The sequence below is a fragment of the Lithobates pipiens genome, unplaced genomic scaffold (genome assembly GCF_037356315.1).
Source record: "Lithobates pipiens isolate NorthernLeopardFrog02 unplaced genomic scaffold, aLitPip1_a1.2 Scaffold_16, whole genome shotgun sequence".
Lineage (NCBI taxonomy): Eukaryota > Metazoa > Chordata > Amphibia > Anura > Ranidae > Lithobates > Lithobates pipiens.
The window spans coordinates 144,497,571-144,519,422 of record NW_027507748.1 but is presented as its reverse complement, the minus strand read 5'-3'; the positions used below and the strand labels follow the sequence as shown (position 1 = coordinate 144,519,422).

Below are 21,852 nucleotides of genomic sequence, written 5' to 3'. Positions count from 1 at the left end.
AGCAGTAATTAATATAGATTTAATTAAATCAAGAAGTATGATACAAAGTAGGTAAAACATTATTAATACATATCATAGTGAAAGTGATAGCATAATAAACAATGTATCAAATGATAAAATGGATATCCGCAGTACACCCAAAATAAACGCAAACATGATGAACGTATTCTAATAAAAATAAATAAATGAATGTCTCAACCCTTTAATAAAACCCATGGTATGGACATGGATACTGTGATATGGCATCAAATATGAAAGTTCGATGTGTTTTTTTGTGGATTTGTATCCACTCATCAGAAGCAGCTGATTGGGAATATCTATAATAAATTTGTATATAAAAAAAAAAAAATAATAATTAATGATACTTTATTAGTACAGGAAGAGAGGGAATGACACCTATGGTCCTAACACTTTTTTTTATCTGTAAGTATATGGTATAATGATAGAAACGGGTAAATGATGATAAAAATAATTCTAGAAGGGTGCACCGGGGGATGAACCACTATCCCACCGGGAGCTGAGGTGGTGACGAAAGCGGCAGCAGGATAAGGCCATCCAAGGAACAGAAATGAGGTGTGCAAACGAGATACCCCTTCCAACGCTGCGATATTCAATACAGTATACCCCTATAGTTTAAATTGATCATCGCAGCGTTGGAAGGGGTATCTCGTTTGCACGCCTCTCATTTCATTTATTTTCCTTGGATGGCCTTATCCTGCTGCCGCTTTCGTCACCACCTCAGCTCCCAGGGGGATAGGGTGCACTGGGGGATGAACCACTAGTAGAATTATTATTTACCCGTTTCTAGCATTATACCATATACTTGCAGGTAAAGTGTTAGGACCACATAGGTGTCATTCCCTCTCTTCCTGTACTAAAGTATCATTTTAAGTATCATTATTCTCTTTTTTTTTTTTTTTTTTTTTTTTTTTTTTATTTTTTTATTCAACATATTAGGGATGGAGACCTACGTACTGGATGGTCAAGGCCTCACACAAAGTCCCAACATTTTTCTCTTTTAATTCAATTGAATCATGAGCTGTTCCAAGCCTTCTCCACACTATTTTCTTCCCCCTCACTCTGGTACAGGTTAATCTTAGTTCCATTCGTCCAAAGAATGCTTTTCCAGAACTGGTCTGACTTTTTTAGATGTTTTTTGGCAAAGTATAATCTTGCTTTTCTATTCTTCGCACTTATGAATGGCTTGCACCTTGTGGTAAACCCTCTGTTTTTGCTCTCATGAAGTCTTCTCTTGATTGTTGTCTTTGACAATGATACGCCCACCTCCTGGACAGTGTCCTTCACTTGTCTGGTTGTTGTGAATGGGTTTTCCTTTACCATACGGCAGATTCTGTGATCACCCAGAACTGTTGTCTTCCATGGACGTCTGGGCCTTTTTATGTTGCTGAGCTCACCGGTGCATTCTTTAATCAGAATGTAACAAACTGTTGATTTGGCCAACCCTGTTGCTGATATCTTGCTGATGGCTTTGTTTCGTTTTTGAAGCCTTACAATGGCCTGTTTCACTTGCATGGACAGCTCCTTTTGAACGCATGATGTAGGTTCACAGCAATGGATTCCAAATGCAAATACCACACTTAGACTCAACTCCAGACTTTTTACCTGCTTAATTGATGAAGAAATAATGGAGTAGCCCACACCTGGCCTTGATTCAATTGTTCAATTTGGTCCCTCTGAAAAGGGGGGGGGGGGTGGCTATTAACCACTTGCCGACCGCCGCACGACGATGTACGTCGACAGAATGGCACTGGCAGGCATAAGGGCTTACATGTACGTCCTTGCCTGCGGCGGTCGGTATTCGTTCGGGAGCGATCCCGGACGAGGGGACGGCCATTCATTCATGGCCACCCCCTCGCGATCGCTCCCGATGAATGAAAATGTCCGGTGACATCACTTCCTCTCCTGTAATGTAAACACAGGAGAGGAAGTGATGTATTCTCTCCTCCGTGTCGGTATTTTTCGTTCCGGCACCGAGGAGAGAGCATCGGTGAGTTGCACAAGCACTACACTACACAGTAGAACATGCCAGGCACACTCACACCCCCCCTTTACCCCCCGATCACCCCCCAATTACCCCTGCCCCCCCAGTCACAGTGACACCAATTGCATTGGTGTCATTTGTGACTGTAATAACTGTTAGGGCAGTTAGGGTTAGCCCCCTTTAGTTCTAATGTGCCCCCCTAACCCCCCCAATAAAGGTTTAACCCCGTAATCACCCCCCGTCGCCAGTGTCACTAAGGCTGGGTTCACATTGCAGCGGTTTATGAGAACGAATGTGATTCGCACTGCAGTGCAAATCACATCCGATCTCTGTGCGATTCGAGTTCAGCCATACAGATAGTATGGCTGAATTCGTGTCGCACCCGCCGCAAATTCGCACGGGACCCTTTTTTTGGTCCGCAGCAGAATCGGATCGCATGGGTGTTCACACCATGCGATCCGAGTTTGCAGATCTCACTGCGATATGCGAACTGATCTGGGGGTGTCATTAACATTTCACTGACACTCCCAGCAGTTCGCATAGGGCAGTGTGAACTGCCGCCGGGAGGCATGTGATGCGGGAACCCGCCGCGCATTCGTGGCGTTCCCACATCGCTCCAGTGTGAACCCAGCCTAATAAGCGATCGTTTTTCTGATCGCTGTATTAGTGTCACAGGTGACGCTAGTTAGGCAGGTAGGTATTTAGGTTCGCCGCAGCTTTTTATAGCGCCAGGGACCCCCATATACTACCGCATAAAGCCCCCTGATTGCCCCCTAGTTAACCCTTTCACCAGTGATCACCATATAACTGTTACAGGTGACGCTGGTTGGTTAGTTATTTTTTTTATAGTTTCAGGGCACCCGCCATTTATTACCTAGTCTCACTAGTGTACCCCTAAATTTAGGGGTGTCTACTTTCCAAAATGGGGTCATTTGGGGGGGGTTTGTGCCATCTTGGCATTTTATGGCTTTCAAAACTGTAACGCCCTTAGAAATCCTGAAGGCAGTGCTTGGTTTTCGGGGCCCCGTACGCGGCTAGGCTCCCAAAAAGTCCCACATATGTGGTATCCCCGTACTCAGGAGAAGCAGCAGAATTTATTTTGGGGTGTCATTTCACATGTGTGAGCAATATATCATTTAGTGACAACTTTGTGTAAAAAAAAAAAAAAAAAATTTTTTTTGTCATTATTCAATCGCTTGAGGCAAAAAAATAAAATATTCAATGGGCTCAACATGCCACTTATCAATTTCCTTAGGGTGTCTACTTTCCAAAATGGGGTCATTTGGGGGGGGTTTGTACTGCCCTGCCATTTTAGCACCTCAAGAAATGAGATAGGCAGTCGTAAACTAAAAGCTGCGTAAATTCCAGAAAACGTACCTTAGTTTGTAGATGTGACAACTTTTGCGCAAACCAATAAATATACAATTATTGATTTTTTTTTTTACCAAAGACATGTGGCTGAATACATTTTGGCCTAAATGTATGACTAAAATTGAGTTTATTGGATTTTTCTAATAACAAAAAGTAGAAAATATTTTTTTTCAAAATTTGCGGTCTTTTTACGTTTATATCGCAAAAAATAAAAATCGCAGAGGCAATCAAATACCATCAAAAGAAAGCTCTATTTGTGGGAAGAAAAGGACGCAAATTTTGTTTGGGTACAACATTGCATGACCGCGCAATTACCAGTTAAAGCAGCGCAGTGCCAAATTGTAAAAAGACCTCTGGTCATTTACCAGCAAAATGGTCCGGTCTGAAAGTGGTTAAGATCTGTAATTCCTAAACCCTTGCTCCCATTTTGGATGTACATACCCTCAAATTAAGTCTGAGAGTGTACTTTCAGCCCATATACATTATATAACTGTAGCTTGTATATGCTTTAATAAATACCCAGAAAATAACAAATTGTGCCCGTGTACAAATATATGGACCTAACTGAACGTTCCGTATTTATCAGCGTATAACACGCACTTTTTTTCCCCTTTAAAATCGGGGGGAAATCGTGGGTGCATGTTATACGCTGATTCCCCCACCGATTGTGAGCCTCTCGGGGGGGCTTTCGCCTCCTCTAGCAGTCCCGCGTGAGCCACCAAGATGCACAGGACATCCGCTCTGTATCTTGGCGGTGCCATTTTTAAACGGCAAGGCTGCAAATGACACTGACAAGGATGCATTCTTGGGCATTTAAATGTAAGTTGTGGTTTTTTTTTGTTTTGTTTTTTATTCCCTCCTAAACTTGGAACTTGGGGTGCGTGTTGTACGCCGATAAATACGGTAAATCTTTTGTATTAGCAAATTTATTACTTGATTCTTTGACAGCCCAGTGGATTTACTGAAGGCAAATAGGCTGTGCACTTTGCAGTTCTCATTTACTAAGCTCTGAAGCAACTTGACTTGGAAGTCAGCAGAACTTCTCTGCATCATCCAATCATGTGCAAGTAATCAGTTTTTATTTTCCTTGTATACAGTTGGGTATTCTTTGCAAAGTGAATAAAGTGGCAAAACATTTCGTACCTTAATGGTAATGCATTAAAGTGGTTGTAAAACCTTACAAACTACTTTGACCTACAGGTAAGCCTAGAGTAAGGCTTACCTGTAGGTCTAAGAAATATCTCCTAAACCTACACGGTTTAGGAGATATTTGCCAAAACACAGGCACCGATGTCTATGGCGATATGCCACGAGTGGCGGCTCCCGTGCGCATGAGCGGGAGTGACGCCATCGCTGCTTCCCACCGAGAAGATGGAGGCTCCGTACACAAGAGGACAGTGGTGACTTCGCTGGCTCCTGTGTCAGGTAAGTGACACATAATGGCCTACTATGTGATGCATAGTAGTCCATTATGCTTTACCTTTGCAGGGAATCAAACCCACCAGGGTTTATTTCCTCTTTAAAGTGTTACTAAACCCAGCACCCCAGCACTCACTATATCTGGTCTCCCACGGTACACAGGACATGGAAATGCAGTTTTTAGTAAATATAATCTGCTTAATACTACATTCTACTCCGACTGTCCTATAAGGCTGCATGATCCCTTGACCCTCTGGCCCTGTGCTGATCACATGCACCCTCCCAAAAACAAAAAAAAACCTCTCTAGCAATGCAAACCAAACTGAGCATGTACAGAGTGACTCTAAAGGCTGTCTTATCAGGAGATGGATTGGGGGCAGTGGAAGAAGGGGAGGATCGGAGAAAATGGGATCAAACAGCTTTTTTTACACAATGCGGAGGATTAATTCCTTCAGTTCCACAGTGATTATAACCAGCATGCTCTACTGCATATACAGATTTTACTGTTGTGGGTTTAGTAACAATTTAATAGAGAAGTACGAGAATCCATTTTGTCCCATAATCATAATTCCCTAGGTGAATGATGCATCTGTTCCCTGGCTTCTCTGCACTGAGAACTGAGCCATTGAACACCGGCAATGGCTGGGTTCTCTTGGCTCCCTGAGCAGAGAGCTGCTGCCTATCAGCATCTCTCCTGCTCTGCTCCTCTGTGCTCACTGGAGCATTGAGCTGTGGAGGGGCGGGGAACATCCATCTCAGTGGCTCGCTGAGACTGCTTTCAGGCCAGGCTCGTGGCGGATCCAGACTGTAATGATGACGCAGTGTCTGGACTGATTTCTAGTGACGTCAGCAGATAGCGGAATTTCAGACCCATCTCTGCTGAAAACTGGTCACAGGAGTGCAAAACTAATTGCACGCCTGTGCTCCATAGGCGAAGCCCAGCCAAATGAGCTCAAGCTGGACTTTACCTTTTTTTTTTAAGGTAAAAAAAAATTATTTCGTTCATTGACGGACACAGCTCCTTTAATTGACCTTAGTGTTATCACGCCACCTCACCCTGCTTCCTGCATCTCCCTGAGGGGGCCATTGGTCCTGGGATTTTTTTTTTTTTTTTTCTACAACTTTTGAGCCTGTGATCTACAATCAACAGCCGGCTGGGTGACAGGCTGGATAATATAGATCCTTGTATTCTCCCCAGCCTGGCCATCGAACGTGAGCAGAACCTAGCTACTTGCTTGTTCAGCCAAGACATGCCCCTTCTGCTCCAGGGGCCGCCGGTGAGCTATGCTCCGGGGCACACATTGCTGGCCTACTGCTGTCCGTGTCAGTGTACCGTGGCCAACAGCCACCCCGTACTGCTTGGGCGATGGGTCTGTTGTGGGATGTGTCCAACAATCCCGACAGGAAGAGTAAGTACTGCTCTCCCTGCCTCTGCAGGATAGAGCAGCTGTGCATTCCCTGGGAGATCAACTAGGGGGTTTCTCACTCTCCCTTCCCCCCCCCTCCTGGGGCTGCTGTGTGCCTGGGCATGAGGTGTGGTGTATGTACCTAGGCTGTCTCCTTCTTCTTTTTTTTTTTTTTTTTTTTTTTTTTTTTCCTTCACTGGGAAGTGCCTGAGTAAAAATTTTACCTCAGAGGCCGCAGCCATTTTCCTGTAGTCTATGCAGTGTACAGGCTGTCGGCCATTTTCTAGAAGGTTCGGCAGCCATTTTCTTCGTGATTTTTGTGCTAAGGACGGCCGGTGGCCATTTTATTGTAGCCCTGTCGCGTTTTTACCTCTAGTGCTCGGTCTGTGTACCTCAGAACACGTTTTCGCTCTGAGCACTTTTTAACTGAAACAGGACAAAGCGGTCAGCAGCAGCACTCGATCAGGGTATTGAGTCCTGTGGAGGGGCCCCTTAGTCTGAGCAGCCAGGAGGGTAGGATTTGTGTACTTTGCCTTAAGTCCCTAAGTTGTGGCAGGCGAGTGAGGGTCAGCATGGCGTCAGAAGCTGGCGCTTCTTCCCCAGATATACCTGCTATTGCCACCGGCTCACCTACAAAAAATGAGGTGCCTATGGATGCTTTGACGGCAGTCCTGGAGAGACCTTTGTTGCCAGGGTGGAAGCGGTGCGCAGGCACAAGGGGGATTAAAAACGCTCTGATTCAGACTCGGGTCACACAGTGACTGGTGGCCCTTGTTCTGATGTGTCAGAGGGTTCGGACAGTGAGAATGACTGACTGTGTCTGGGTTAGCGCAGGAAAAATCGTTAGTAGGAGCACTTATCACTGTGGTGCGGAGTACCCTGAAGATACAGCATGTGGCAGGAACCTCTGCTGAGGTTAGCGGTCCCTTTTGGGTCCCACAAACCCGGCCCGCACGCCTAAGGTGTTTCCGTATTTGACTTATTTTGATAAGTTCATCTACAAGGAATGGTGAAGTCCGTAGCGGGCCTTTTCAGTCCCAAGAAGAATGGCAGTGCCTTACCCCTTTTGAGGAGAGCCTTCTGGGGAAAAGATGTTCCTTCCGAGAGCAGCTTCCACCTCAGAATTGAGGGAAGATGTGATCACCATGCAGACTCTCCAGGATGGTTGGGTCTTGAACATAAAGAAGTCTGTTGGTGCCGACTCAACACCTGGAGTACCTGGACTTACTGTTGGACTCCTCAGAAGCGAGAGTTTTTCTCCCTTCAGACAAGCTGCAGACACTTCAAGCTGCGGTGAAGTTGTTGAACAGCAGGTGGTCATCGCTGTGCTTCTGCATGCGAGTTCTAGGCCTCATGGTGGCCATTTTCGAGGCGGTATCGTACGCTCATTTTCACTCGAGTCTTGCAGAAGGAGATTTTGTCAAAATGGAACAAATCTCCATTATCCCTGGATTGTCAAATTCGGATGAGCCAGTTAGTCAGGGATTGCCTTCTCCGGTGGCTGAGGTCTCCCGCCCTTCGGTCTGGGAGATCGTTCCTTCCTCTCCATTGGACGGTGATCACAACGGATGCCAGCCTGGCCAGTTGGAAGTTTTGGGCGTACAGGCAGCCCAGGGCCTCTGGTCGCTTGAAGAATCTCAACTGCCGATCAATGTGCTTGAGCTTTTGGGTGATCAGACGGTGCCTCTCCACATGGTCCAGGAGGCTACAGGGGCATTCAGTCAGGATCCAGTCGGACAACGCCACGGCAGTGGCATATGTCAACCTTCAAGGGGGAACGAGGAGCTTGGCCGTAGCACAGGAGGTTGCTCACATCCTCCAGTGGGCACAACAGCACGTACCGGCGCGGTCGACCATATACATTGCGGACGTAGAAAACTGGCTGGCAGACTACCCTAAGTCGTCAAACCCAGGGGAATGGTTGTTGCATCTGGAGGTATTCGCGCTCCTTTGCCTAAGGTGGGGCACACCAGATGTGGACCTCTTGGCCTCTCTGCTCATTCAGAAGGTGCAAAGGTTTGTGTCCAGGACAAGAGACCCCTGGGCAGCGTTGGTGGCTCCATGGTGTCATCGGCATGCCTACCCCCCCCCCCCCCTCTCAAATTTCTACAACGTCTGTGCAGAGTGGAGGCCAAGGGGATTCTGGTGATTTTGATTGGCCTCGACGTCCTTGGTACACAGACCTGGCTGTTGAAAACCAGTTACTAAGGGACCAAGGTCTGTCAGACTCGGTAATTTCCACTATGCTGGGGGCACGGAAGTCATCTTCTCAAGATTTAACATTGTATGTGGAAGGCTTACATCTCCATGTGTGAGGAGATGGGGTGGTGTCCGCGACTGCATCAGACACTTGCCCTAAGCACCATCAAGGGACAGATATCAACCCCCCCCCCCCCCCCAAACATACCTTGGCAAGTCACTCATTGGTGAGTACTTTTGTGCAAGGGGTTCGACACATAGTCCCTCCGGTTCGACCACCCCTATCTCTGTGGGATCTGAATCTGGTGCTTCAGAAACCTCAGTTTGAGAACTTTGGCGAGATTCCCTTAACTCTTTTTCTCAGAAGTCTTTTTTTCTAGAGGTTATTACATCTGCCAGGAGGGTTTCTGAGTTGGCGGTCTTGCCATGCAAGGCTCCCTACCTAGTCATCCACAAGGATAAGGAGGTGCTACGTCTGCAGCCCTTTCCTTCCAAAGGTGGTTTTGGCATTCCATCTAAATGAGGACATTTGTTACCATCCTTATGTCCTAAGCCGACACACTCAAAAGAGGTTGCCTTACATTCTCTGGACGTGGCCCGGGCTCTATGGGTGTATCTGTCTGCTACAGCTCCCTTCCGGAAGTCAGACTGTTTGTCTCGGCTGGTCCAAAAAAAGGTCTGGCGGTCTCGTCCACCATTTCTGGTATCAGACAGATCGTGGTTCAGACCTATACCTTAAAGGGCCAGGCACCCCCTTTTCCTGTCAAGGCTCATTCCACCAGGGCAATTGGAATCTCCTGGGCTTTCTGACATCAAGCGTCTGTCCCCCAGGTGTGTAAGGTGGTGACTTGGTCGTTCATTCACACTTTCACTAAATTCTACAAAGTTGACGTAAGCACATCTTCAGGTGCTTGCTTTTGTAAGGTTTCAATTTACAACAAACTTGCAATTTAAAGTGTAAACGCATCCTTTGATGCATAAGTTGGCCGCTGGTTTCGATGGTGGCCGTTTTAAAGCAGAGGTCCACCCTAAAGTGGACCTTCCGCTCATTGGAATCCTCCCCCCCCTTCCGGCGCCACAATTGGCACCTTTCAGGGGGGAGGGGGGTGCAGGTACCTGTACAGTACAGGTATCTGCACCCACTTCCTGGATAGCTCAATGCGGAAAGGGGTGTAGATTACACCCCTTTCCGAAAGTCCCCCACTGCCTGCTGGGAAACACACAGATCCCAGAGGCAGCGGGTCTGTCCTCATTGCGCAGCGCGACTCGCGCATGCGCAGTAGGGAACCGGGAAATGAAGCCGAAAGGCTCCACTTCCTGATTCCCATACCCAAGATGGCGGCGGCAGCACCCGAGAGACTATCGAGAGATCGGCTTCGGGTGCCGACATCGCGGGCGCGCTGGACAGGTAAGTGTCACTATTTTAAAAGTCAGCAGCTGCAGTATTTGTAGCTGCTGGCTTTTAAAAAAAAAACGCGGAGTCCCGGCGGACTCCCGCTTTAAGATGGCAACTCCTCTGAAGTGTTCCTTTTGTTGTGGGTGAAGTTATGTTTTGCTGTTTCCACCCCTCGTTTTTTTTTTACACTGCTTGGGGAGGTCCCGAAGGTCAAGAATTAAAGGAGCTGTGACAGTCAATGAACGAAAGCGAAAATGGGATTTTTGAACTCTCTGTAAAATCCTTTTTTCTGAAGTCCATTGACGGACACAGCACCCACCCTATTTATGTTTGTACTGCTTTTTGACGAACTGAGCTGCAGGAAGCAAGGTGAGGGGTTATAGCCAGAGGGACAGCCCCCTGAAAGGTGCTGTGCAGTCTTGCTGTTTTTACAAGTTCTGCTAGTCCCCTCCTGAAGGTGGCGTGATAACACGAAGGTCGAAAATTAATGGAGCTGTGTCCGTCGAACTTTAGAGAAAAGGATTTTATGGTGAGTACAAATATCCCATTTTAGCTATAGCAACACTTTAAAGCTTGGAGGCTTGAGCTGTCGTCACGCCTATGCGTTGCTGTATTGTGTACATTAAAACACCAGATGTGTGTAGTATGAAGGAATCTGATTTTCTTTTTAGTTAGGCTTTTAGTGCTCTGGCTAGAAATGGTGCATGTGTGTTGGCCGCCTATTGATTTTAATAAACTGCCTTAACATTCCACACATTAACACACAAAATAATGCACATGCTGCAATAGTTGTCTTGGCTATATAGGGGTTCCACTCTTCAAGCTCTTTAACAGTTCTGGGAGCTTTGGGTGCCTGGCCCCCCTCTGCTCGCTGTGTGGTGTGTGGGGGTTTTTTTTTTTTTTTTTTTTTTATTATATTTTCAACATCCCTACAAATCGCAGTGAAAAACATAGGGCTAGTGAACTCCCTCACAGCACGCAATGTGTCCAATTCTAATTATTCCGACAGCAATAGAGCTGCAGTATGGGTGGGTAGACATGTAACTTTATTTATTTTTATTTTTATTTTTTTATATAGGGACAGAGTCACTTTAAGGTAAACACTGCAATTATAGCCCAAAATGAGTTCAATAGATCTGTTAATGCAATAAAATGATTCCTGTGAATCTGAAGAAGAAATTATCTTTATAAAAAGGAAATTGATATGGATATTTTATTTTGGGGGGGGGGGGGGGGGGGGGAACTGGTTTCAACAATTTTACCTACTTATTATGCAGTTGTACCACTGTGTGTTCCATTCTTCAGCAGTAATAAGGAAAGATGTATTCAGAAGAAGGGTTTTTAGTCTAAGACAGAGGCAGAGGAATGATGGGACATGTAGTTTTGCAACAGCTGGAGGTCCGCTAATTGCATATCCCTGGTGTAGGTGGATCAGCGATATCAGGGGACCTACCTACTCAGGGGCCGCTGACCTACTGCAGTCTGTACTACTATACATACAAAAAGGATAATCGTTAAAAGATTCTTGAATTTCTTTATTCATAACACAACCTTAAAATGCTGTAATAGGAGATTGTGGTACCCGTAAGGCGCCATCAATGCTCTGTCCTGTTATGATGTGCAGCATTTTAAAGGCATCATACTGGTATAACTAACCAGTCTAAACATATAGTGTGCTTTTTTTTTTAAGATTAATCAGGTTTATCTCCCCCCCCCCCCCCAGTTGTTTTTTTTTTTTTTTTTTTAAATCTATTTTTATATAGTTTTATCAGGAACTGGCAAACCGGAAAAATGGCAGAAAATTCAAGTATTTTTTTTTTCCTTTCCTAGGAATAGAGGGGAAAATGTTACATTCTTGGAAAGCCAGTTTAAAGGGCATTTGTGAGTTTAACCAATCATATTTTGCATATTAAGTTGTTGACATTAAAGTTAACGCATATATGCAAAAGTTTAGCTGGTGGGCCGGAATGGCAAGCTGCCACATATATGGGTCCACAGTACTCTGCTGTTTTGCTGAGCGTGTTTCCAGCACAGTGACCGCGCTATCAACTGCTCCCAGTTACTGTTTACGATTGGGAACCGGTGGGATGTGCTACTAATCATGTGACCACTGACAGCCAATCACAGCAGTCACATCAGGCACTCCTCCTTTACTTCTTGGCATTAGGATCCAGTTAAAGGGCCCCTGGAAGGTGTAGGTGTGGGGGTTAATCCTTGCCAAGAGTGTCCTTTCTCTGCATATTCTGTGCTATAAGGTGTACCTCTCTCTCATCTCATTAAGTTGGTAGGTACAGAGACACCTGTTAAAGTGGGGACTTCTGCTCGCTTTGGAGTGATTTCATCCCTTTTCTCTTGTAATTCCAGGTAGATGTAAATAATGCCCCTTTCTACTGCTGTTAATCTTTGTATATTCTATAGGACCACACAAGTTACGAATGGGCTTTGAAGAAAGACAAAAGTTGCTGAGGGACCAGTATTTCTTTGTCTGCCAGTGCAAGGCCTGTACAGAAGACCAGACCCCTACACTTAAAGCTTCATGTGAATTCTGCTGTGAGAAGTGTCATGCTGCATTGGAGGTATTTTTACAACATAGGGAATTTCAGCTCATCTTCTAGTATATACACTGCATACAAAGGTTTGTTTATCTATTTTTTTCAAGGGCGATGATGTACTGCGCTGTTTCGATGTGTCCTGTTCACATACAGTAAGAAGACAGCAGCTGGTCCTCAGGTTGCAGAATCTTCAGCAGACTGTTCAAAAGGCTCGAGAGCACATACAGGATAACCATCCAGGTGACAGCTCAATTAACATTACAGCACACATTAGTGTTAATTGGTCAGAGAAATGAGTTGCTGTATTTCATATGTCTGACAGGGGTAATGGAATCTAATTACGTATAATTTAAAAAATCTGATACATTTACAATGAGATTAAAAGCCTTCTTTGCATATTATATATTTGTAGAGCTGCAGTGCAGGTACTTAAAGAATAAACTGGGTTAAACTACATCTAGTAAAGTGGGATTCTATGAAAACTGCTAAATGCCAATTTAACCACTTCCCTGGAAGGTTTTACCCCCCCCCCCCCCCCCCCTTAACGACTAGAGAATTTTTGCAATACGGCACTGTCACTTTTCTGACCAATGCACGGTCGTGCTATGCTGTCCCCAAACAAAATTGAGTTGCCGTTCTCCCCTCTTTTTGGTGGTATGTGATCACCTCTGGGTATTTGTTTTTTTGGGGTTTTTTGGCGCTATAAACGAAGTGACAATTTTGAAGAATATGGAAAAAAAAAAAATATATATATATATATATATATATATATATATATATATATATATATATATATATATATATATATATATATATATATATATATATATATATATATATATATATATATATATATACACACATTCTGATAAATGTAAAAATGACACTGGCAGGGAATGGGGCTAAAACTAGGGAGTGATCTAAGGTTTACGTACGTTCCCTCAGCGTGTTTTAACTGTAAGGGGATGGGCTTACTGAAACGTGACACCAGACAGAATTGGGAAATGCCTTGTTTACATAGGTAATTCCCCGTTCTGCCTCTCCTAGCCATGTTCGCAGGCCGCTGGTGGACATTGAGTCCACGGGGACCTGCGAGCACAGTGCACACACATACTGCCCTGCTTTTACAAACTGACGTACAGGTGCATGCAGGAATGCCATTCTGCGTGAGCTGGTCGGCAAGTGGTTAAAGAACACATGCAAAATGTCAACAAATTTGTAAACTTCTGTAGCCTGTCTTGGGATTCAGCAGCTCCAATGCTAAGACAGATTACCACACTATCTCCGGCTTTAGGTTTACAGCTTCCTGCACTGCCTGTCTGCTCATTGGACAATGAGTAATAGCGCTAAATCGGTGTCCAATGAATATGCTGAAGTTAAAAAGGTGATGTAAAAGCTGCAACACCAACCTTTCTTAGTTGTATAGGGCACAGGCTTCTATATTCATTACAGGTTACATGCAGCTACCTTTTTAGGTGATTGAACTCTGGCGAAAAAAGCTGCTAAAATATCCCCTATATAACTCTGCCCACTCCCCGCTAGCCTCTTTTTTTTTTTTTTTTTTTTTTATTCATTTTTCCATTCAAATTTATTGCTGTCACAAGGTATGAACCACATCCCCTGTAATACCTCAGGCAGTGAGAGGTAACTGGATAGACAAATCTGGGGTCCATTACACCCCAATCCCTCCTCTGGCCTCCAAAGCAGCTGATCAAACCAGAAACCCCATTGCCAGTTGAAACTTTAGGTACTAGGATCATAGCTGCAGCCTTGATCCTGGTATAACCTTTTCCAATCCAGGATGTAGATATACATGTGCATCTCGTAAAGCTAGAATGTCATCAAAAAGTTAATTAATTTCAGTAATTCGATTAAAAAAGTGTAACTCATATCTTTTTATATAGATGCGTTGCACACAGAGTAATATATTTCAAACATTTTTCTTTTTACTTTCATGGCTTACAGTACAAAATTCAGTATCTCAGAAAATTTGAATATTGCATAAGATCAATTTAAAAAAAGATTAATACAGAAATGTTGGCTTACTGAAAAGTAAGTCCATGTACAGTATAGTATGTGGAAAATGTTGTATTTCATTTGGAAATCAAGGTCCCAGAGTCTAGAGGAAGAGTGGAGAGGTGCAAAATCCAAGTTGCATGAGGTCCAGTGTGAAGTTTGCACAGTCCGTGATTTGAGAGCCATGTCATCTGTTGGTCCACTTTGTTTTATCAAATCCAAAGTCAGCCCTTCGTGCTTCCCTCTGCTGTCCAGCTTTATGGAGATGTTCATTTTATTTTCCAACTGGACTTGGCATCTGCCCACACTGCCAAAAGTACCCATACCTGATTTAATGATTATGGTATCGCTTTGCTTGATTGGCCAGAAAACTCGCCTGACCTAAACCCCATAGAGAATCTGTGGGGTATTGTGAAGAGGAAGATGAGCTATAAGCCACTATCAAAGAAACGCCTCAGGATTGCCATAGGCTGATCACCTCCATGCCCCGCTGGATTTTTTTTTTTTTTTTTAGTTACATAATAGGTGAGGTTGAAAAAGACCAACCTATGTGTGTGATTATATGTCAGTATTACATTTGTATATCCCTGTATCTTGCAGTCGTTCAGGTGCCTATCTAATCGTTTTTTGAAACTATTGATGTTCCCCACTGAGACCACTGCCTGTGTAAGTGAATTCCACATCCTTGCCACTCTTGCAGTAAAGAACCCTCTACCCCTCCTTTTTTTTTTTTTTCTTCGATTTTTGAGTGGCCATGTGTCTTGTTAAACTCCATTCCGCGTAAGTTTTATCCCTATTGTGGGGTCACCAGTACAGTATTTATAAATTGAAATTATATCCCCTCAAGTGTCTTTTTTCTCCAGAGAGAATACGTTCAGTGCTCACAACCTTTCACAACTAATATCCTCCAGACCCTTTATTGGTTTTATTACCCTTCTTTGTACTCGCTCCATTTCCAGTACATCCTTCCTGAGGACTGGTTCCCAGAACTGGACCGCGTACTCTAGGTGCGGCTGGACCAGAGTCTTGTAGAGTGGGAGACGTATCGTTTAATCTCTGGTGCTGATCCCCTTTTTAATGCATGCCACTATTCTGTTTGCTGTTAGCAGCAGCTTGGCATTGCATGCCACAGGGATGTCCAAACGTTTTTCAAAGAGGGCCAGATTTGATGAACTGAACATGCGCAAGGGCCGACCATTTTGCCTGACATTCTTTGAACCATTAAAATTTGGTCTGTGTGTTCGTCCGAGCACTAATACACTACCCAACAAGAATTCTCTTGCCTTTGTGGCTGTGTGTGGTGAAGAGATGAACTCAAGTGTATTATTTGGCTACACCGTATATATTGGCGTATAAAACGCACCTTCACTTTAAGAGGGAAGCTTCAGGAAAAAAATTAAAATAAAATTTTAAATAAAGAACTGTGAAGCAAAATAAGGGTCAGTGCCCATCTGCAGACCCACCATTGCCGGGAATGCAGCGCCCGCCATTACCATCAGTGCAGCCATGGAGGGCAGGACGAGCGCCAAAGACATCCTACAGGAGAATTTCCTATTTACACAACGGCCCCTTTAAGAGAGTCCCGCCTCCTCTGAGGGACAGAGCAGTCGTCCAATGGCAGAGATGGGACTTCCTATTGCAGCTGCCGTGTAAACAGGAAATTCTCCTCCTGTGTGCACGGCACTCGTCCTGCCTCCTCCCTCCGAGGTAGCCGGACTATACATCTTTTGTGACCCCGGCGCTGGGAGATCGCCGGGGGCCACAAAAGATGTACATGTTTAAATAACCAGGCGAGCCGTTCAAAACCGGGCCACGATTGGCCCGCAAGCCAGACTTTGGACATGCCTGATCTACTAAGACTCCCAGGTCCTTTTCCATCCTAGCTTCCCTCAGAGGTTCTTTTCTTTTTCCTTTTTTTTTTTTTTTTTATTGATTTTTTTTTTTGTGCTTCCACATCCTGCAGAGAAGTTGTTGCCCTGCTTGGCATCATCCACAAATGCAGAGATTGAACCGTTTTCCCCATCCATCCAGGTCATTTATGAACAAAATAAATAGGATTGGTCCAGCACAGAACCCTGGGGGACCCCACTACCCACCCCTGACCATTCTGAGTACTCCTCTGAACTCGCCCTTGTAGCCAGTGTTTAATCCATGTACTCGCCCTATGCTCCATGGCAACAGACCTTATTTTGTACAGTAAACGTTTATGGGGAGCTGTGTCAAATGTTTTTGCATAATCCAGCTACACCACGTCTATGGGCCTTCCTTTATCTAGATGTTAACTCGCCTCCTCATAGAAGGTTAATAGATTGGTTTGGCAAGAATTATTTTTCATGAATCCATGCTGATTACTGCTAATGATACCGTTCTCATTACTAAAATCATGTATATAGTCCCTTATCCCCTCCAAGAGCTTGCATACTTTTGATGCTGGGCTAACTGGTCTGTAATTCCCAGGGATGTATTTTGGGCCTTTTTTTTTTTTTTTTTTTTTTTTTTAATATTGGTGCTACATTGGCTTTTCTCCAATCGGCTGGTGCCATTCCAGTCAGTAGACTGTCAGTAAAAATTAGGAACAATGGTCTGGCAATTACTTGACTGAGTTCCCTAAGTACTCGGATGCAAGCCACCTGTTCCTGGTGATTTATTAATGTTAAGTTTCCCAAGTCTAATTCTGTCCTCAGGAATTTTGTTCGCTCTTCTTTAAATTTATTACCCAATGGGATGCATTGGCTAATGTCTCCTCCTGTGTTTGTTTTTTGTTCCTAAGATTTTCTTAATTCATGCCTTCTAACAAGGTTCGTAGTTTAGGGAAGTTGGCGCTCTTGAAATTCATTGTCTTTGTATTCCCCTTTTCAGTAAGCCAACATTTCTGTATTAAAAAAAAAAAGAATCTTTCGTTCATTGACTGACACAGCTCCAGTAATCTTGACCATAGGGTTATTGTGCCACCTTCAGGAGAGGACTAGGCAGAAAATGTAATACATGTGAAAAAAAAACAACTTTACAGTTTCCATGAGCAGGCCCTCTGGTAATAACTCCTCAGCCTGCTTCCTGCAGCTCATTTTTTTATTTATTTTTTCTGCCTAGTGAAGGACCTAGGCTCCTTGCAGGAGTTTTGCCTTTTGCGCAAGATTTTAAGATCCTGTGATCTGCTATCAACAGCCAGTTGGGTGACAGGCTGGATAATTTAGAGCCGTGTAGTCTCCCCAGCCTGGCCAGCGAGTGTGTGCAGACCCTAGTTACGCTCTGTCGGCCACGACATGCCCCTCAGGCCCCAGGGGTGGCTGGTGAGCGCAACGCTCCGAGGCACACATGACCGGACTACCGATGTCCTTGTGTGCCGTAGCCAGCAGCCACCCCGTACTGCTCAGGAGTGGGTTTGTGATGGGATGTCCCCAGCTCGTCCTGATGGTAAGTAAGCCCTTCCTGCCTCTGCAGGATTGAGCAGCTGGGCATTCCCTGAGAGGTCGATTAGGGGGTCCCTTTTCTTTCCCTGTCCCTATATAACCCCCCCGTGCGGAATTTTGCATGACTGGCTGCTGAGCGGTGTGTGTACTTGAGCTAGGTCCTCTGGGGGGCTCTGACCTTAAAGAGGAAGTAAACCCTGATGGGTTTACTAACCCTTTCATTCCCTGCCAAGGTAAAGCATAATGGACTACTATGCATCGCATAGTAGTCCATTATGTGTCACTTACCTGACACAGGATCCAGCGAAGTCACCGCTGTCCCCAATAGCCCGGCGCATCCATCTTCTCGGTGGGGTCTCGCAGCTCCGCCGCTGTCACTCCCGCGCATGCGCACGGAAGCCGGCTTACCTGTAGGTCAAAGTGTGTTGTAAGGGTTTACAACGACTTTAACTGGTGTCTGTGTCCCTGCATATGCTGATCACCATAGCGCTGTTCTGCTGCCATTATCTGTTCATTCACTGTGTACAGTTGTTTGCCATTTTTTGTGTGCCTCAGTGGAAAGCAGGGTCATAGGCTATTTTTCTGTAGCTCGGCAGCCGTTTTCTTTGTGATTTATGTCCCTTATACAGGGCAGCCAGCACCCATTTTTTTTTTTTTTTTTTGTAGCCCAGCGTGGTTTTTGTCCTTGGCACTGATCCCTTCTGCTCAGAACGGCGCGTGGTATTTTGTGTGGTGTGTAATTTTTCTATTTTTTTTTTTTCCTCAGGACACCTGGGAGCTGATACTGGACGCAGATACCTGTAACTGAACGGCGCAGCACTCGGTCGGGGTTTTGAGTCCTGCGGTGGGGGGGCCCTCAGTCTGCAACAGCTAGGAGGGTGGGATTGTGCACCTCTCCTAACTCCCCAAGGGTAGCAGACAGGGTGGGTCAGCATGGCTTCAGAAACTGGTGTTTCTTCCCCAGAACTCCCTGCAATTGCAACCTGCTCGTCTGCAAACAGTCCAGTGCCTTTGGATGCTTGTTCGTTGCCAGGGTGGAGGCGTTGTGCGGGTGCAAAGATGGTAAAAAGGGGCCCCTGCCCCCATCCTCTGGGGAGAGCTCTGACGCAGACTCGGGCCCCGCTGAGACTGGTGGCCCCAGCTCTGTTTCAGATGACTGTCAAGGAACGATCAGACAGTGAGGAGGAGTCCGGGTCCACGCAAGACAAAGTGCTAGTTGGAGCACTTATATCAGCTGTGCGTGATACCCTGAAAATTCAGGATACAGCAGGTTCCTTTGTTGAAGTAGTGGCCCCTTTTGGGTCTGTAAGCCAGCCCGTACACCTAAGGTGTTTCCGTATCTGACTTATTTAGAGAAGTTCATATACAAGGAATGGGGAAGCCCACAATGGACCTTCTCGGTCCTTAAAAAAAAAAAAAAAATGGTGATGCGCTACCCCTTTGAGGAGAGCCTTCTTAAATAAATAAAAAAAAAAATGGTTGGCTCCTCCGGTCATCGACACCCCCCCCCCCCCCCCCCCCCAGTATCCAGGTTAAACAAAGTAACCACGATCCCGGTAGAGGGAACTCCTGCATTTAAGGACCCTACCGACCAGGAAGGCCGAGGCAGTGGCCTGTTCCTTGTTTACGGTTGTGGGGTCAGCAATACGACCAGTACTGGCCACAGCACTTTTGTCCAGACATTTACTGAATGGGCAAAACTTTTGCACCGTGAATTGGAGAAGCAGCAAGCTACCTCCTGTCTGCGTGGAACTAGCAGACCAGTTGGTGCGCGGCCTTAAGAACATTTGTGACGTGGCCCTGGATACGCTTCCTTTGCTCTCCAGGGCTTCAATGTCAACAGTGGTGCTGCGGTGCCTGATTTGGCTAAAATGCTGGTCTGCGGACCAGGCATCCAAAAAAGCCTTCACGGGTCTACCCTTCCTTGGTGAGCATCTCTTTGGAGCCTCGTTGGATGACCTTATTAATGTCACAGGTGGGAAGAGTACCTTGCTCCCACAGGCCAGGAAGACTGAGCCACGCTGCAGGCAAGGGCCCTCATTTTCTGCTCAAGAGGCCCTTTTTTTTTTTCCGTCCGGGACTTCAGCTAAACGCTCCCAGTCTGACAGGTTGACCTCTGTGGGACAAAAGCATCCCTGGACCCACAAGCCTGTGAGCAAAAGTGCTACCACATGAAGGTTTGCCCCCACCCATCTCTCGGGTAGGGGGTAGCCTTCGGGAGTTTGCAGCCTGGTGGGCCTCTCAGCTGTCTAACCAATCGGTCTGTGAACTGATTTCCTCAAGATAGTTACTCTCTTGGCCACCAAACAGATTCTTCCCTTCCAGCATACCCTTACTCCCGCCTCGCTGGGAGGTCCTATTGGAGGGCAATAAGGGACCTGCTAAGCTGCAAGGTCCCTGCTCCGGAATTGGAAAGGTTTCAGGGGTTCTACTTCAATCTGTTTGTAGTGCCCAGAAAGGATGGGGGTACGTCCAATCTTGGACCTGAGAGCCCTAAATTGCTTTGTAAAAGTACAGAGGTTCAGAATGGAATTAGTTCGCTCAGTGGTCGCTGCACTCCATCAAGGGGACTCCCTGGCGTCTGGACATCCAGGATGCGTACCTGCACATACCCATATGCCTCAGGCATCGGAGGTTTCTGGAATTTGCAATAGGGGAAGCCCACTACCAGTTTGTGGCTCTCCCTTTTTGGCTTGGCATCAGCACCCCAAGTATTTACCAAGGTATTGGCTCCAATTTTGGTGGTGTTGCAACAATGCGGGATCGCAATTGTAGGTTACCTAGACTATCTCCTCCTGAGAGCAGCTTCCGCCTCAGAATTAAAGGAGGATGTGGCGATCACCATACAAATAGTAAAAACAGTGTAGCGCTTCAATAATAATAAATGTGATCAACATGAATTATAGAAATAATAATATGACAAAAATCGCATAAATATAAATGCCTAGAGATAAAAGTCCAACATTAGGTGCTCATTCCACTATGTAGCTGGCATAGGGGTGACCAAACCGTCACAGAGGAGGAAAATGGTGTACTAGGCGAATGTATTCATGTGGATCTGCTTGACTTTAAACATCAGAGAAAAGTAGATAAATACTTCTTACCGGAACAGTTGGACTCACACAGTCATATGACGGTTGAGTCTAGAAGGCTTGAGGTCACAATCTGGGACCAAGGAGTGTAAGGAGGGAGGTCTGTTGAGCTGATGGAAGAGCTCCGGGCGGTTGTAGGCCCAATGATGGATCCTTTCAGATGGAACGTCAAGGTTGTTTGTAATCAAGCTCAAACGCAACCCGTTGTGCCAATACTCCAATCTCCCCCGAATGGGGAGGGGGATGTTGTGAAGTTTTAAACCAAAAGAACGGAGAAAAAGAAAAAGAAAAAAAGGCTCCACATGGTGCGGGTCAAACGGTGTAAAAAATGTTGGTTTATTGAAGTCAAAAGATAATTAATGACTTGGTGATCACATAAAAAATAAAATGAAATTAAAAGCAATGTGGGGTGCCAACAGCTCGCCCAAAATGTGGGCGAGCTGTTGGCACCCCACATTGCTTTTAATTTCATTTTATTTTTTATGTGATCACCAAGTCATTAATTATCTTTTGACTTCAATAAACCAACATTTTTTACACCGTTTGACCCGCACCATGTGGAGCCTTTTTTTCTTTTTCTTTTTCTCCGTTCTTTTGGTTTAAAACTTCACAACATCCCCCTCCCCATTCGGGGGAGATTGGAGTATTGGCACAACGGGTTGCGTTTGAGCTTGATTACAAACAACCTTGACGTTCCATCTGAAAGGATCCATCATTGGGCCTACAACCGCCCGGAGCTCTTCCATCAGCTCAACAGACCTCCCTCCTTACACTCCTTGGTCCCAGATTGTGACCTCAAGCCTTCTAGACTCAACCGTCATATGACTGTGTGAGTCCAACTGTTCCGGTAAGAAGTATTTATCTACTTTTCTCTGATGTTTAAAGTCAAGCAGATCCACATGAATACATTCGCCTAGTACACCATTTTCCTCCTCTGTGACGGTTTGGTCACCCCTATGCCAGCTACATAGTGGAATGAGCACCTAATG

The 21,852-nt window shown here is 45.4% G+C and overlaps 1 protein-coding gene across 1 annotated transcript in view; it reads left to right on the top strand.

Moving 5' to 3' along the window:
- The window catches only part of SMYD4 (SET and MYND domain containing 4), a 91,689-nt gene that overhangs the window by 56,477 nt on the left and 13,360 nt on the right, over positions 1-21,852 (top strand). Inside the window, exons 7-8 of the mRNA XM_077480571.1 lie at positions 12,212-12,369; positions 12,453-12,585. Coding sequence (XP_077336697.1) covers positions 12,212-12,369; positions 12,453-12,585 — 291 coding nt within the window. The remainder of the gene's footprint in view (positions 1-12,211; positions 12,370-12,452; positions 12,586-21,852) is intronic.